Below are 17,963 nucleotides of genomic sequence, written 5' to 3'. Positions count from 1 at the left end.
TTTTTTAACTATTTAATGTAATGTTATGCAATCTTGTAATTACTCTTGGAAATGTTTTTTTCAGAGTTTGTTAACAATCATTGATTGAGATCGATGTGAACATGGTCACTAGAATCGATCAAAATGGATAAACTCTCGCCGGTCATGTGCTCAAATCATTAAGCTCTTGAATTTTCTTATATATCCACACATTTTTTGGTTTTTGATTAAGAGTAATGAAAATACGGCAATTGCGTAGTTAGTTTGAAAGTCGGGTAGTTAAATTTGAGGGACTAGATTCAATACCATAGAAAGTCTAGCTGAATTTCAGTATTTCGCTGTTCTAGTCAAGTCAACTCGGTTTGTGTGATTTAATACACAAATTCTGGTTAGGTGAATTGGTAATTGGCAAGCGGTAACCAGCGATAAAGCCAGTTTCAGGAGCCTACTGAGCGTGGTCGTGAATCACACTTCAATCTGTACGGCCAGCGAAGTAAGTAAGTAAGTATTGTGGTTAGGTACGTTGCACCTGAGTCATGTAATGTCTAGAGTTTCTAAAAGAAAATACCTTTTTAGGACAAAAATCCAATAAAACTGTCTTAAGCCAGCATAAAAACACCATCATCTTCAACAAGGCTTCAAAAATCAAATCTGCGTGTTGTAATACCCTCTCGCTAGGTCTCTTTTAATTGAATTACAAATCATGTAATACAAAAAAAGATGTATCGATGATCAATCGATCATGTTGAACCATCGCGATCATGATCGTTTAATTGTCTTCTGTTTGTTTACAGCATTCACAACAATGTCAGATTAAGTCAAATTTAAACTAATTAGAATAATGAAGGCCAACTTACCGAAGCATGCGCATGCTGCTCAAAACTAAAAATAGAACACAACTGACTGTACAGTTAGATTTAATTAAGACTGGTTATTCATTCAGCTTTAAATAATTAGAATGTTATTGAATGCAATGAGCAAGTCACAAAAAAAAACAATAATCTGCTTATTATTTTGGGACTGCCCCACCAAGAATATTTCAAAAAAACAATAATAAAAAAACCATTCTGCATCTTTGTTATGATCATTTGACTGGACACAAGCAAGGCAGCAGCATCGGTAAATTTTCATAAAAATTTTAATTAAGTGACTTACAGAAAATTAAGTTTTTATTTTAAGATTTTCTGAATCTTTTTATGCTTCACACAAAAAAAAACTTATTCTGGAATCAAGGATGCTCATCCCAAGTATAGTATTCAAAAAGATTAAAACAATTGCTTACTAGACAAAAAATTCTTTACAAAATTTAGGTATTTCCCGGTATTTCCAACAACATAATGAAACGTGTATTTTGAATAAGGTATAAAAGACCATGACAAAAACTTTAAAGGCTTATTTACATATAAAGTATCCAGCAACTCGGTAAAGTGAACTTAAAATTGTGAAAATAATTAAAAAATTAAAAGTCATTCAAAAATTAATCAGTGGACTTAAAGTTACATCAAAATGGATGTTAAAGACAGTGATATTGTAATTTCGGGAATATCAGGAAGGTTTCCTAATTCCAACAACCTTCGAGAATTTGAGTACAATTTATTCAATAAAGTCGACATGACTGATGAAAATGAGAGTCGTTGGAAGCATTTTACTGACGAAATTCCTCAAAGATTTGGAAAAATTCATAATTTAGAAAAGTTTGATGCTTCATTCTTCTCTACTTTGAATAAACATGCTGATTGGACTGATCCACAAATGAGAATTCTACTTGAACATGCTTATGAGTCGATTTTAGATGCTGGAATCTCTCCTCAATCTTTAGTCGGAAGTAAAACGGGAGTTTTTATCGGTTGCAGCATCTCAGATGCAAGAGATGCTTACATACATCGAGTTCCTCCAAAAGATGGATATGTTGTGTTAGGGTAAGTGAACATCATCAGAATAAAGCTTATATGCTGATATTTAATTTAAATTTCATTTACACAGGAGTGGAGGCTTTTACTTCTCAAATCGAATATCGTATGCACTTGGTCTGTGCGGGCCATCAGTAACGGTCGATACAGCATGCTCGAGTTCTGCATATGCTCTTGATTGTGCAGTTCGTTATATGGAAACAGGTACAAAGAATTGAATCTTAGTTAGGCTGACCATAAATTTGATTATATCAAGCACTGGCACTGTCCTTTCAGAATTAAACTTTTGACCCATTGAACCTTAATTTTATATATTTTTAAACACCTTAATAGACTTAAATCTCTTCACCCTAATTAATACATAAATAGAATTTAGAAAGATAATCCTCTAATAATCTAATAAATACTTTAAACAGGTGTATGTGATTCAGCTCTCGTTGGAGGTTCACAGGTAATTTTGAACTGTGGATTAACGAGCGAATATATGAAACTGAAAATATTGGCAAAAGACGGAATTTCAAGGCCATTTGATGAAGATGCAAGTGGATTTACACGAGCGGAATCAATTTGTGTAATGTTTCTGCAGAGACGCAAAGATTCGAAGCGTATATACGCAAATGTTGTGTACAGCAGTTCTAATAATGATGGTTTTAAGAAAGAAGGAGCTTCATTTCCATCAAAAATCATGCAACAACAACTGATTGAAAATTTCTATCAAACAATCAAACTCGATCCTGCAAATGTGAATTTTGTGGAAGCACATGCAACTGGCACTAAACTTGGAGATCCTGAAGAACTTGCTGCTATTGATGAAGTCTTTGCCAAACGATCTTTAAGATCCAAAACATTGACAATTGGAAGTGTGAAGTCAAATATGGGACATGCTGAAGCTGCATCGGGAATGGCATCGATGGCAAAAATTCTACTTGCATTTGAAAATCAGAAATTTCCACCAAATATCAACTTGAAAGCTCCTCGATCTGATGTTGCTGCATTTTCTGAAAACAGAATTAAGGTAGCAACTGAAGTTGAAGATCTGACTGGAGATTTTATCGCAATGAACTCTTTTGGTCTTGGAGGTGCGAATGCACATTCATTATTCAGAGGAAATCCAAAAGTCAAGTCAAATTCTGGTGTACCTGATGATGATCTAGGACGAATGCTGTTGTGGTCAGGCAGAATAGAAGCTGCAATAAATGCAATTTTTGATGACATCACTCAACGTCCACTTGATGCTGAACACATTGCACTTCTTCAGAATTCTCAAATACAGACAACAAGTGCCAATACTTATCGTGGATATGGAATGTTCATTAATGACAAAACAGAAGGCAAAGCAGTTTGTGTGAAGCAAAACATTCAGTATTTCAATGGTGCACGACGTCCAGTTGTGTTTGTGTACAGTGGAATCGGAAGTCAATGGCTTGAAATGGGAAGAGATTTGCTGAAAATTCCATTGTTTGCTCAATCAATTGAGAAGTGTCATGACATATTGATGAATAAAGGAATCAACTTGAAGAATATCATAACATCAAGTGACGAGGATACATTCAGTAATGTCTTGCATTCATATGTTGGAATTGTTGCAATTGAAATTGCACTCACTGACATTCTTAAGGAATTGAATATTGTCCCTGATTATATTATTGGACATTCTCTTGGAGAACTGGGTTGTGCTTATGCTGACAACTGCTTGACTACTGAAGAGACGATATTGGCTGCTTATGCTCGAGGTGAAGCCAATAGAGAATCTCATACCATTCGAGGTGCAATGGCAGCAGTGGGAATGAATCACTTAGAGCTGAAAGATATCTTACCTGGGGACATAGACATCGCATGCCATAATGGTGAAGACTCAAGTACAATCAGTGGTCCTGTCGATAGCATACATGCATTCATTGAGAAACTCAAAGAAGATAACATTTTTGTGAAAGAAGTGGCATGCTCAGGAGTCCCATTGCATAGTCGATATATCACTCAAATGGGTCGAGCATTGCGTGAGAAGTTAAAGAAAATAATCAAGGAACCAAAGATCCGATCGGAGAAGTGGCTGAGTTCAACATATGCTGAAGGCATGTGGAAGCAAGATGAAGCAACACTTTGCTCAGCTGACTACCATGCGAATAATCTTTTAAATCCAGTTCTATTCCAAGAAGTCACTGAAATGTTGCCAGAAGATGCGTTGCTGATTGAAGTTGCTCCATCTGGATTGTTGAGGGCAATTTTGAAAAGAAGTTTGAAGGAAGGAGTCTATGTGAACTTGACTGAAAGAGATTCAAAAGAAGGAAGTGAATACTTTATGGAGGCTCTCGGACAGCTCTTTCAACTTGGAGTTGACATGGACATTTCAAAATTATATCCACCAGTAAGCTTCCCAGTTTCACGAGGAACTCCAATGATCTCACCTGTGATTAAATGGAACCATGAAGATGATCATTTTGTGCCTTATTATGACTCTTACAATATTTATGAGAGACGCAATATTGTCATTAACATCAATGACAAATTTTTTGAACCAATTAAAGGACATATTGTCGATGGACGTATTCTATTTCCAGCAACTGGCTGGATCTTTTTGGTTTGGGAAACATTTGCAGCCATGATCGGAGTACATTTTGAAAAAGTGAAAGTTATCCTTGAGGACATTCATTTTCTTAGAGCTACACCTTTGGTAAAGAATCAGGATGTGCTGATTACAATCTCAATTCAACGTGGATCTGGAAGATTTGAAATAATTGAAGGAAATTCTCCGATTGTTAATGGCTACGTCAAGCAAGTTGATGACATAGAAATGGCAGATATCACACCAGTTGAGGATAATGTCTATATATTCTCAGGTGATGGATTTTACAAGGAAATGCGACTTTGTGGCTTCACTCATTTGGGGCCATTTAAAGGTGTGACTGAAATACAGCTCAATGGATTAAAAGGCAAGATCAAGTGGATGAAGAATTGGACGACATTCTTGGACACAGTCACACATTTTAATAATGAAAGAGTTTTACTGTCTAGGGAACTAAGAGTTCCGATTAGGATTAAAAAGTTTGTGATTGATCCCATTTTACATCTTAAGATGGTGGAAGAGAAAATGAAGAACTTGGTAGATGAAAATTCAAATGTAATTCCAAATCCTGAAACTGAGGATAAAGAACCTGAAATCCTATTCGATGCTGCTGTATGTCCATATCGCAATATCATTAGTTCTGGTGGAATTGAAATTCACGGAAAGACTAACCAAGTGATGTCACGTAGAAGACTTTATCAACCATCACTTGAGATTTACAAGTTTATTCCGTTCTTCTCAGAGGATGAAATAGCTCTGGATGATGCAGCAAAGGTCATAATTCAAATTATCATCGAGAATATGCCGCAGATTAAATTTGCAACTGTTGAAATTGATGATGGCAATGCTGATGAAAATCAGTTACTAAGTGAACACATACAGAAGGCAGTTAGTGAAATACCACAAGTCACATCTGATATAACATTGGTCACTGCCAGAAGTAACATATATTTCAAAGGAGTTACCTTAAGCACAGAAGAATTGTCGTCATTTAAAAGTGTCGATCTGCTGATCAGAAGCAAATTAATTGGCGATAAAACCGCTGTAGATGAAATTAAGTTAATCATGAATCATAATGGCTATATTGTCTCAAGAGAAGATCAAGATTATTCTAACGACTACCATGAAGACTATACGATTATTGCTAAAATTCCTACATCATCCAATGAAATTCTCCACATAATTCAGTTTAGAAATGATTATGAATTGGATCAAAATACCAAAGTTATTGAGATAACTTCAAATGTTAGTGAATGGCTTGAACCATTGAAGCTCTCACTTAAGGAATGTCCAACAATTATATTCGCTTACAATCAAGAACCATCAGGAATTTTGGGATTCTACAAATGTCTAAGATACGAGTTTATGGACAAGCTAAAGTGTTTTTTCATCATGGACACTGAAAATGCTCCATCAATTTTTGATATTACCCATAAATTCTTCAAGGATCAATTAGAACAAAATCATGCGATCAATGTATTCAAGGATGGAAAATGGGGAGGATATAGACATTTATGTTATCCCCCGGTTAATAATCCAAATCCACAATCATCACATTACTTTGCAAACTGTTTAGTTAAAGGTGATCTATCAACAGTTTCCTGGATTCAAGGTTTTCTGGATGTCAATAATACTGACCTCAATTTTATAAGGATTCAATATTCATCACTCAATTTCAAGGACATTATGCTCGCAATTGGACGAATCTCTGATAATCGAGATAAAAAAATTCATGGACAAGAAACATGCTTAGGCTTTGAATTCTCTGGAATTGAACGAGATGGTGAAAGAGTGATGGGAATTGGAGTTAATGCTGGTGCTTTAGCTACTCATTATGATGCAAACAAAGCAATTTTGTGGAAAGTACCTGATTCATGGACATTGGAAGAAGCAGCAACAGTTCCACTTGTATATTTCACAGTTTATTTTGCATTCTTCAACACAACAACAATTAAAGCTGGAAAGAAAATTTTAATTCATTCAGGAAGTGGTGGAGTTGGACAAGCTGCAATTGAGGTTGCATTTGCGTATGGACTAGAAGTCTTTACAACTGTCAGCACTGAAGAGAAGAAGAATTTCTTGCTGAAAAGATTTCCGAAGCTGAAACCTGAAAATATTGGAAATTCCCGAAACACAACTTTTGAGAAAATGGTTCTTGAAAATACAGCAGGCAAAGGTGTTGACTATGTCCTGAACTCATTGTCTGGTGACAGACTACAAGCATCAATCAATTGTTTAGGAATCAATGGAGTATTTCTAGAAATTGGAAAGTATGACATCCAAATGGGAACAAATCTTGACATGAAGTTTTTGAGCAAGAGAATTACTCTTAAAGCTGTTAGCTTTGATGAATGGTTAACAGATCCTGATGAAATGGAGGTTCGTATTAACTACGAATAGCTTTGATATAGTTTGTAATTTATTATAATTTTTTACAGTTTGTCTATGATATGTTTGAAAAGGATCTTAAGTCTGGAATCATTAAACCTTTAAATTCTACAGTTTTTGATGCTGATAAGATCGAGGATGCTTTCCGATATATGGCAAGTGGTCAGCATATAGGAAAAGTGTTGATTAGAATCAGGAAGGATGCAAGCAACAAGATGTCATTGCCTATTTCTACACTTAATCGAGTTTATTGCTATCCCAATAAATCTATTATAATTACTGGAGGTCTTGGCGGTTTTGGATTTGAATTAACGGATTGGCTTATATCAAGAGGATGTAAGAAAATAATCTTAAGTTCAAGTAGAGGAATCCGGGATAACGATCAGACTTTGAAAATTAAGTAAGTATGTCTTAAATCTTTGAATGCCTTAAATTAGTTATAAATATTCTAAAGATATTGGGAGTCTTGCGGTTTAACAGTACTTGTAAGTACAGCAAATATATCAACGGAACAAGGATGTGAGGACCTGATCAAACAAGCTTTAGAACTTGGACCGATTGGAGCAATATTCCATCTAGCTGCAATTCTTCGCGATAAATTATTCGAAAATTTAGATGAACAGATGTTTACAGAATCTTTGGCAGCAAAGGGACTTGGAACTAAATATTTGGACAACGTATCCAGAGTTCTATGTCCAGATCTAGAACATTTTGTTGTGTTTTCAAGTGTCTCATGTGGCCGTGGTAATGCTGGTCAAAGTAATTATGGAATGGCGAATTCAATTATGGAAAGAATCATCGAGGATAGACATCGTGATGGTTTCGCTGGAAAAGCTATTCAGTGGGGTGCCATTGGTGATGTTGGAATGCTTGCTGACTTCCAACTAATCAATATGGATATGGACTTCGGTGGAACTCATCCTCAATCGATACATTCTTGTCTAGAAGTTCTTGACACTCTTCTTACAACACCAGATCCGATTGTGTCTAGTATGATTGTTGCTGATAAAAAATTGGGCGATTTGAGTAAAGGCAACATAATCGACATGATATTCAAGATCATGGGAATTCGTGACAGAAAGTCAGTATCAATGGATTCAACACTAACACAATTAGGCATAGATTCATTGACAGGTGTTGAGATTCAATACATTATTGAGCGCGAATTTGATATAACATTGACATCGCAAGAATTAAGGTCCTTGACTTTAAGTCAACTTGAAAAGCGAGTTTCAGCTTCAAAAGATTCAGGCAATAATTTGTTAGAAATCGAAACAAGAATGGCTGAGAAAGTTGAATGGATGAGATTATTAATGGAAGGCGTAGTCGATCCAAAAACACTTGATCTTGTGACATCGGACACAATTGTGGCTGTAAACAGTATCCAAAATTCAAACACCAAAATTTTGATTGTTCCTGGATTTTTTGGATTTGCTTCAACTGTTTTCAAAAATATTGGAAAGGATATGGACTATCCAGCATATGTGTTGCAGTATGTGAACTTCCGTGAATGCACAAATCTTGTCGAAATAATGGAAGTGATTACTCCAATTATTCTGGATCTTTATGCTGATGTTGATAATTTCATATTAATTGGACATTCCTATGGCTGCATATTAACCCTGAAAATGGCAGAAGTGTTGGAACTGGATGGTAAAACAGGACAAGTTATTCAGCTTGATGGCTCGCCTATTCTCAGTAATATTATTGCCTTACAAGCTATGGATACTGATTATTATGCTGATGTGAATAACTATATATCCATGATGCTGTTCAAATTTTATCAGCAACATGTTAATCTAAATATATCTAAAACAGCCTTTGAAAGTCACTCAAGCTGGACCGAAAGATTTAAAGATATGATTGAACAAGCTGGTGACTTAATTCCATTATCACATGAATATATGATTGAAAAAGTTGCGTCTGCGTATATGTACAGACTTGAAATTGCTGCTAATTATGAGAATGGAAAATTTCCAACTTTAAAAACCACAAAAATTGCATTAATTAAAGCAACAAAACCCATTGTCAAGGAAATTCCAACTGATTATGGATTATCAAAGTTCTGTAATTTTGATGTGATTGTTAAATTTGCATCTGGTGATCATGTAACTTTACTGTTAAATTCAGAGATATCGGAGATAATTAAGGAGGTTATAGCTGCTAATAATAGTTTGTAAACTATTCTTAATTGTAATAAGATTTTAAGGAGAAATTATCAATAAATTACTTGGAATAATAACCGTGCTTTGAGAGTGTTTACTAATTTCGTAACCCATCCAACCTGTCTTTTGTTACTAAATTTCCATGCAAAACAATCGACTCCTCCTAATAGCATTATGCAATAAGTGAACAGCTACTTTTGAAAATTTTAATTAAAAATTATTTGTTTAACGATTTAATAATTTATTTTGATGTGTTTATGAACTTCCTTAAATTACGCATTAAGCTGGATCTATCATTGGCTTGCTAAATAGCTCCAAGGCTACTAAAAATTTTTTCTTAATGCAAATTTCATGGTGATAAATTTTATAAATTTGTATGTGAATTGTTTAGTCTAATCATCTATATTTTATTAAACTAGAGAAGAATCCCGTCAAGTAATACGGGTTTCTATGGGAATGCAAAATTCACAATAAAACCAAGTAGATAATAAATTTCATTTCATACAATTTTTAATGACAAAACACCACTAAGACAATGAACAAATGAACTAAATTATTTTATGTGTATATTATTAAATATTATGTGATATATTTCGTTTAAAATGTTGAATGACAATAAATCAGAGAGATAAATGAACTAAATTTTTTTACCTATGGATTATGGAGCTATTCAAATGTTGTGTCTCAAGCAATGAAAATTGCTTTCCATTGAGATTTTGTTAAGATTAAGGGGGAGGTAAGGTTCGATTTTTCACGTTACCCTTAACAGATAAAGAGACCGCATTTAGGTATCGTCTATATCAAAATGGATGATCTTTGTCTCTTAGTATACGTGATAAATGAAAAGTCCCAATTCTATTTGGTATAGGAATTAAATATTTAACACTTTTAACCTCTCATCTAAATCTTTTACTCAGAATAGTTACAATTCTTATACTGGTATTGAGAATTTGATTGTCATGTATTATCACATTTTTGGAGTATATAAAGTCACGAAAAGAGTATCTAAATTCTTATTTTGTTTAGTTCCGTTGAATCAGTAAAGTCAAAGAGAAAAACATATTGCGAATTCTAGGAAAAGTTTCATAATTTTTGAGTTAAGTCTTAAGTGCAATTATCAAAAAAATAATACATAACTAGATTCAAGTATAAATCCATGAAAGTGAAACAATGGAGGTTAAGGACAGTGACATTGTAATTTCTGGAATATCAGGAAGATTTCCAAATTCCAACAATTTAAGAGAATTTGAGTACAATTTGTATAATAAAGTGGATATGACTGATGACGATGAGAGTCGTTGGAAACATTTTAGTGATGAAGTTCCACGAAGATTTGGAAAAATTCGTAATTTAGAAAAGTTTGATGCTTCATTTTTTTCGACCTTGAATAAACATGCTAATTGGACTGATCCTCAAATGAGAATACTTCTTGAGCACGCATATGAGGTAATAATTATATGAAAATCAAGAGTGAATTTAAGTTGATAAATCTATGAAAAATTAAGTCTATTTTGGATGCTGGAGTCTCACCTCAATCTTTAATCGGAAGTAAAACAGGAGTATTCATTGGATGGAGTATGTCAGATGCTAGAGATGCATTTATTCATCGAATCCCACCGAAAGATGGATATGTAGTTCTGGGGTAAATGAAGAATGAAGGAAATATATTAAGTTGGTATTTAATACAAATTTCATTAACACAGGAGTGGAGGCTTCTACTTCTCAAATCGAATATCGTACGCACTTGGGCTATGCGGACCATCAATAACAATTGACACAGCATGTTCAAGTTCTTCATATGCTCTTGATACCGCAGTTCGTTATTTGGAAACAGGTAAGAATCACAGCAAACTGTTAAATTTTCCCTAAAACATCTTTAATTTCACAAAATTCAACAGGATTGTGTGACTCAGCGCTTGTCGGAGGTTCTCAAATTCTTCTAAACTGTGGATCTACAGCAGAATATATGAGATTAAGCATTCTAGCAAAAGATGGAATTTGTCGACCATTTGATGAGGATGCAACTGGCTTCACTCGAGCAGAAACAATTTGTGTCATGTTTCTACAGAAGCGAAAGGATTCAAAACGAATTTATGCAAACGTTGTTTATAGCAGTTCCAACAATGATGGTTTCAAAAAGGAAGGAGCTTCATTTCCATCAAAAATCATGCAGCAACAACTGATTGAAAATTTTTATCAAACAATTAAACTCGATCCTGTAAATGTGAATTTTGTTGAAGCACATGCAACTGGAACTAAACTTGGAGATCCTGAAGAACTTGCTGCTATTGATGAAGTATTTGCCAAACGAACTGGAAGATCCAAAACCTTGACGATCGGTAGTGTGAAGTCAAATATGGGACATGCAGAAGCAGCATCAGGAATGGCATCGATGGCTAAAATTATACTTTCATTTGAAAATCAGAAATTTCCACCAAATATCAACTTGAAATCACCTCGATCTGATGTTGCTGCATTTTCTGAAGGTCGGATTAAAGTCGCAACGGAAGTTGAGAATCTTGACACTGAATATATTGCAATGAACTCTTTCGGTCTTGGAGGTGGAAATGCACATTCTTTATTCAGAGGAAATCCAAAAGTCAAGTCAAATTCAGGGATTCCTGATGACGATCTAGGAAGAATGTTGCTGTGGTCAGGAAGAACAGAAGCTGCAATAAATGCAATTTTTGATGACATCACTCAACGTCCACTTGATGCTGAACACATTGCACTTCTTCAAAATTCTCAAATACAGACAACAAGTGCCAATACTTATCGTGGATATGGAATGTTCATTAATGACAAAACAGAAGGCAAAGCAGTTTGTGTGAAGCAAAATATTCAGTATTTCAATGGATCACGACGTCCAGTTGTGTTTGTATACAGTGGAATTGGAAGTCAATGGCTTGAAATGGGAAGAGACTTGATGAAAATTCCATTGTTTGCTCAATCAATTGAGAAGTGTCATGAGATATTGAGGAATAAAGGAATCGACTTAAAGAACATCATAACATCAAGTGACGAGGACACATTCAGCAGTGTCTTGCATTCTTATGTTGGGATTGTTGCAATTGAAATTGCTCTCACTGACATTCTTAAAGCATTAAACATTGTTCCTGATTATATTATTGGACATTCAGTCGGAGAACTTGGTTGTGCTTATGTTGACAATTGCTTAACAGCTGAAGAGACAATATTGGTAGCTCATGCACGAGGTGAAGCTAACAAAGAATCTCAAACTATAAAAGGTGCAATGGCAGCTGTGGGAATGAATCACTTAGAGTTGAAAGATATTTTACCTGGGGACATAGACATCGCATGCCACAATGGTGAAGACTCAAGTACAATCAGTGGTCCCGTTGACAGCATCAATGCATTTGTTGAGAAACTTAAGGAAGATAAAATATTCGTAAAGGAAGTGGCATGTTCAGGAGTTCCATTGCATAGTCGATACATCACTGAAATCGGTCAAAACTTGAAGAATAAATTAAGGTGCATAATTAAAGAACCGAAGATGCGCTCGGACAAGTGGCTGAGTTCAACATTTACTCAAGACATGTGGAGTCAAGATGAAGCAGCAATTTGTTCAGCTGAATATCAAACTAAAAATCTCTTGAATCCTGTGCTATTCCAAGAGGTAACTAAATTACTGCCGGAAAATGTATTGATGATTGAAGTTGCTCCTTCAGGATTACTAAGAGCCATTTTAAAGAGGAATGTAAAGGAAGGAGTTTATGTGAACTTGACTGACAAGAACTCTAAAGATGGATATGACTACTTCATGGAATCTCTTGGAAAAATCTTCGAATATGGAGTTGACATGGACATATCAAAATTATATCCACCAATAAGCTTTCCAGTATCTCGAGGAACTCCAATGATCTCACCTGTAATCAAGTGGAACCATGAAGATGATCATTTAGTTCCATATTTTGATTCATATAATATGTTTGAGAGACGCAATGTTGTCATCAACATCAGTGATAAGCAATTTGAGTTTGTACAAGGACATATTGTGGATGGTCGTGTACTGTTTCCAGCAACTGGCTGGATTTATTTGGTCTGGGAAACATTTGCTTACATGATAAGTGCTCATTTTGAGAATACAAGAGTTGTATTTGAGGATATCCATTTTCTACGTGCAACACCTTTGTTTAAAAATCAGGATGTCTTAGTGACTATATCAATTCATCGTGGATCTGGAAGGTTTGAAATCATTGAGGGAAATTCCCCAATTGTTAATGGATATGTCAAGCAAATGGAAGGCATGGAAATGTCTCATATAACACCTCATGATGATTCCATCAGCTTTACATCTGAAGGATTTTATAGGGAAATGCGACTTTGTGGATTCATCCATCTAGGACCATTTAAAGGTGTGACTGAAATACAGCTCAATGGACTCAAAGGCAAGATCAAGTGGATGAAAAATTGGATAACATTCCTGGACACAATAACTCATTTTAATAACAGAAGGACACTTCTATCTAGGGAAATGGGAGTTCCAGTAAGGATCAGAAAACTGTTGATTGATCCAATTTTGCATTATGAGATGCTTGAAGAAAAAGAAAAGCAGTCTCGTGATGAAAATGCTAATATTATTCCAAATACTGATGATAATAATTCTGATGTCACGTTCGATGTTGTTGTCTGTCCATATCGGCAAATTATCAATGCTGGAGGCATTGAACTACATGAGAAGACTAATCAAATTATATATCGTCGAAAACCAAATCAACCAACACTTGAGATTAGCAAATTCATTCCATATCATTGTGAGAATCCATTAACATTGGACGATACAGCTAAAGTCATAGTCCAAATGATTGTTGAGAATATATCCAAGTTTAAGTTTTCGGCAGTGGAAATTGATGATAATGATGATGAAACAGCACTGCTAAGTGAATATATAGGTAGAGCCTTTGGCGGCATACCCCAAGTGACATCCGATATAACGTTGTGTACGTCAAAGAATGATATTAAGTTGAAAGATGTGGTAATTAGCACCGAAGACTTGTCGTCTTTTTCGGGAGTTGACTTACTTATTATCAACAAATGTATTGAAAATAAAAGTGTTTTGGATGATATTAGCTCAGTTGTCAACAAGAATGGATATATTGTTTCTAGAGAAAGACAAGAACATTCTAATCTACAGCACAACAATTATCATCTAGTTGGCAAGATTCACACAAAAAATGATGAAATACTTTACATAATACAGCTTAGAAATGACACATATCTAGAATATAAGGCTATTGAAATAACTTCAAATGTTAGTGAATGGCTTGAACCTCTGAAAAATTCACTTAAGGAATCTCCAACAATTATATATGCTTACAATCAAGAACCTTCAGGAATATTAGGATTCTATAAGTGCCTTAGACAGGAATATCCAGACAAATTAAAGTGTTTCCTGATCATCGATACACAAAATGCACCGTCAGCTTTTGATGCCAATGACAAATTTTTCAAAGACCAGCTGGAACTCAATCATGCTGTTAATATTTTTAAGGATGGAAAATGGGGAACTTACAAGCATCTAATCATTTGTCCAGCTACTAATGCAACTCCGCAATCAACACATTGCTTTGCTAGTTGTCTTGTTAAAGGTGATTTATCGTCATTTTCATGGATACAAGGTTCACTTGATGTCAATGATGATAATTTAGACTTGATAAATATTCAATATTCATCACTTAATTTCAAAGACATTATGTTAGCTCTTGGTCGAATCTCAGACAATAGAGGAAAGAAAGTTTTCGAACAGGAAACATGTTTGGGCTTTGAATTCTCTGGAATTAAACGAGATGGTGAAAGAGTGATGGGAATTGGAGTCAATGCTGGTGCTTTAGCTACTCATTATGATGCCAACAAATCAATTTTATGGAAAGTTCCTGATTTATGGACTTTGGAAGAAGCAGCAACAGTTCCACTTGTATATTTCACAGTCTATTTTGCATTCTTCAACACAACAACAATTAAAGCTGGAAAGAAAATTTTGATTCATTCTGGAAGTGGTGGAGTTGGACAAGCTGCAATTGAAGTTGCATTTGCGTATGGACTAGAAGTCTTTACAACTGTCAGCACTGAAGAAAAGAAGAATTTCTTGCTGAAAAGATTTCCAAAGCTGAAACCTGAAAATATTGGAAATTCCCGAAACACAACTTTTGAGAAAATGGTTCTTGAAAATACAGAAGGCAAAGGTGTTGATTATGTCCTGAACTCATTGTCTGGTGACAAACTGCAAGCATCGATTCGATGTCTAGGTATTGATGGAGTATTTCTGGAAATTGGAAAGTATGACATTCAAATGAGATCTAACCTAGACATGGGATTTTTAAGCAAAAGAATCACAATAAAGGCAGTCATTTTTGATGATTTATCTATAGATTCTAATGATATGCAGGTAATTTGACTATATTTGCTAACTTTAGTATGCTTTAAATGTCTTAAATGTTATTGTAAAATTATAGGTTCTATATAAGCTTGTCGATGAAGACATTAAGTCTGGAATCATAAAACCATTAAATTCAACAGTTTTTGATGCAAACAAAATAGAAGATGCATTTAGATATATGGCAAGTGGACAACACATTGGAAAAGTTGTGCTAAAAATTAGACAATCTGAACACGATGCGAGTTCACTGCCCTTAGTCGTCTTAAATCGTGTTAATTTTGATGCCAATGAGTCTATCATTATTGTTGGTGGTCTTGGAGGTTTTGGAATTGAACTGACTGAATGGTTAATATCAAGAGGTTGCAGGAAAATAGTTTTGAGTTCCAGTAGAGGAATCCGGAATGCTGACCAAGCATTGAAGATTAGGTAAGAGACGCAACTTTTCATAATTCCATACCAATTCATTAATTTTTTTGTTCCAGATTTTGGGAAGCTTTGAATGCTAAAGTAGTTGTTAGTACATCCAATATTGCAACAGAACAAGGATGTGAAGAACTAATTATTCAAGCTATGGAGTTAGGACCTGTCGGTGCCATTTTCAATCTTGCTGCAGTTCTTCGAGATGGAATTTTTGAGAATTTAGATCAACAAATGTTTGATGAATCGTTGGCACCAAAAGCACTTGGAACTAAATATTTGGACAAAGTATCCAGAGTTCTGTGTCCAAATCTCAAGCATTTTGTTGTATTTTCAAGTGTCTCATGTGGTCGAGGTAATGCTGGTCAAAGTAATTATGGAATGGCAAATTCAATCATGGAAAGAATCATCGAGGATAGACATCGTGATGGATTGCCTGGAAAAGCTATTCAGTGGGGTGCCATCGGTGATGTTGGAATGCTTGCAGAATATCAACTAATGAACGTCGACAAAGATTTTGGTGGAACTCTTCCTCAATCAATTTATTCATGTTTAGAAGTTCTTGACAATCTTCTGACGTTGCCTGATCCAATTGTTTCAAGCATGATTGTTGCAGATAAAAAATTGGGCGATTTGAGTAAAGACAACATAATTGACATGATATTCAAGATCATGGGAATTCGGGACAAGAAGTCAATATCAATGGAATCAACATTAACACAATTAGGGATAGACTCGTTGACAGGAGTTGAAATTCAGCAGATAATTGAGCGAGAATTCAATATTTCATTAACCTCACAAGAAATTCGTTCCTTAACACTCAGTCAGCTTGAAAAGCGCATTACCTCGAAAGATTCAAAAGTCACTAAGAACACAACTACTGAAGATGATGTAGCTGAAAAGGTTGAATGGATGAGACTGTTACTTGAAGATGTTATTGATCCCAAAACGCTTGATCTTGTCACTTCAGACACAATTGTACATTCTAACAATGTGAAAGATTCAAAAACCAAAATTCTGATTATTCCTGGATTTTATGGATTTGCATCTAAAGTTTTTCTCAATCTTGGGAAGGCAATGGACTATCCAGCGTTCGTTTTACAATACGTCAATTTTGGAGACTGTGAAAATGTCGAGGAAGTTATGACTGAAATATCATCAACAATTTTGGAATTTTATTCTGATGCTGAAAATTTCGTCTTAATTGGACATTCGTTTGGTGCTATTTTGGCACTTAAAATTGCAAAATTGTTGGAAGATAATGGAAAAACTGGACAAATAATTCAACTTGACGGTTCACCTGCCTACAGTCATGGAGTTGCACAGGAAACAATAAATGATGAGCATTATACAGACATTAGGAATTATATAGCTATGATGTTGTTCAAGTTTTATCAACGGCATGTTGACCAGAGTGCATCTAAAGCTGCATTTGAAAATCATTCTTGCTGGATTGACAGACTTAAAGGATTAATTTCACTTGCTGAAAATTCAATTTCAATTTCTCATGAAGATATGATTACAAAAATCTCATCCGCATACATGAATCGATTGAATATTGCTGTAAATATTCAAAAGGAGCAATTTGCAGTTTTGGAATCAACAAACATTTCATTAATCAAAGCATCAAAATCTTCAGTAAATGAGCTCCCAAATGATTATGGACTATCCCAGTTCACTACAAAGGATGTGGATGTAAGACTTGCTACTGGCAATCATGTAACAATTCTTCAAAATTTAGAACTACCTCGAATGATTAAGGAATTGATTCTTTTTTGAATTAATATTTAGCATGTTAATATTTTTATATAGTGTAGACATAATCAGTTATTACTTACCCGAACAGCACAAGCCGGTCAATCGATTCACGTTTCAATACTAAGCCGGTGTGATTCTGGTATGTTGCTGATTATTTGCTGCTTAAACTTGTAAACAAACAAACAATCAAATGTTTATCACCAATTAAGTATTATCTAAAGGAAAGCCATATAATTACAGTAATCTTCTATGACGATTCGCACACGTTTTGTGATAAATGATTGATAAGCCGATTGCAGCCGGTTCTTATCTTTATGTTTGTGCGAAAAAGTATAAAAACAAAGTGTCAAAAACCTTTTAAATTTAGTTCAAATTCGATTGTGTTC

At 34.8% G+C, this 17,963-nt stretch overlaps 2 protein-coding genes across 2 annotated transcripts; both read left to right on the top strand.

Annotated features, from left to right (window-relative positions):
- The first annotated feature begins 1,171 nt into the window (after positions 1–1,171).
- On the top strand, positions 1,172–9,082 carry LOC139097840 (fatty acid synthase-like). Its single transcript, XM_070649789.1, has 6 exons — positions 1,172–1,226; positions 1,290–1,898; positions 1,963–2,093; positions 2,306–6,831; positions 6,891–7,240; positions 7,295–9,082. The coding sequence occupies exons 2-6, from the start codon at positions 1,486–1,488 to the stop codon at positions 9,018–9,020; spliced, it is 7,146 nt and encodes a 2,381-aa protein (XP_070505890.1). The 5' UTR covers positions 1,172–1,226; positions 1,290–1,485; the 3' UTR covers positions 9,021–9,082.
- A 915-nt stretch (positions 9,083–9,997) lies between these two features.
- LOC139097841 (fatty acid synthase-like) lies at positions 9,998–17,954 on the top strand. Its single transcript, XM_070649790.1, has 6 exons — positions 9,998–10,451; positions 10,511–10,647; positions 10,709–10,839; positions 10,904–15,411; positions 15,479–15,828; positions 15,885–17,954. Exons 1-6 carry the CDS (start codon positions 10,176–10,178, stop codon positions 17,596–17,598), a joined length of 7,116 nt encoding a protein of 2,371 aa, XP_070505891.1. The 5' UTR covers positions 9,998–10,175; the 3' UTR covers positions 17,599–17,954.
- Positions 17,955–17,963: the final 9 nt, after the last annotated feature.

Source organism: Chironomus tepperi, unplaced genomic scaffold (genome assembly GCF_022539635.2).
Source record: "Chironomus tepperi strain 1889 unplaced genomic scaffold, CSIRO-AGI_Ctep_v1 contig_440, whole genome shotgun sequence".
Taxonomy (NCBI): Eukaryota; Metazoa; Arthropoda; class Insecta; order Diptera; family Chironomidae; genus Chironomus; species Chironomus tepperi.
The sequence above is the reverse complement of the archived record's forward strand: the minus strand, read 5'-3'. Positions and strand labels throughout refer to the sequence as shown.

Coding starts and splice junctions, on each gene's coding strand:
- LOC139097840 (XM_070649789.1), top strand. CDS start 1,486: ATGGATGTTAAAGACAGTGATATTGTAATTTCGGGAATATCAGGAAGG. Junction 1,899..1,962: donor GATGGATATGTTGTGTTAGG/GTAAGTGAACAT, acceptor TCATTTACACAG/GAGTGGAGGCTTTTACTTCT. Junction 7,241..7,294: donor GATCAGACTTTGAAAATTAA/GTAAGTATGTCT, acceptor AATATTCTAAAG/ATATTGGGAGTCTTGCGGTT.
- LOC139097841 (XM_070649790.1), top strand. CDS start 10,176: ATGGAGGTTAAGGACAGTGACATTGTAATTTCTGGAATATCAGGAAGA. Junction 10,452..10,510: donor TTCTTGAGCACGCATATGAG/GTAATAATTATA, acceptor TGAAAAATTAAG/TCTATTTTGGATGCTGGAGT. Junction 15,829..15,884: donor GACCAAGCATTGAAGATTAG/GTAAGAGACGCA, acceptor TTTTTGTTCCAG/ATTTTGGGAAGCTTTGAATG.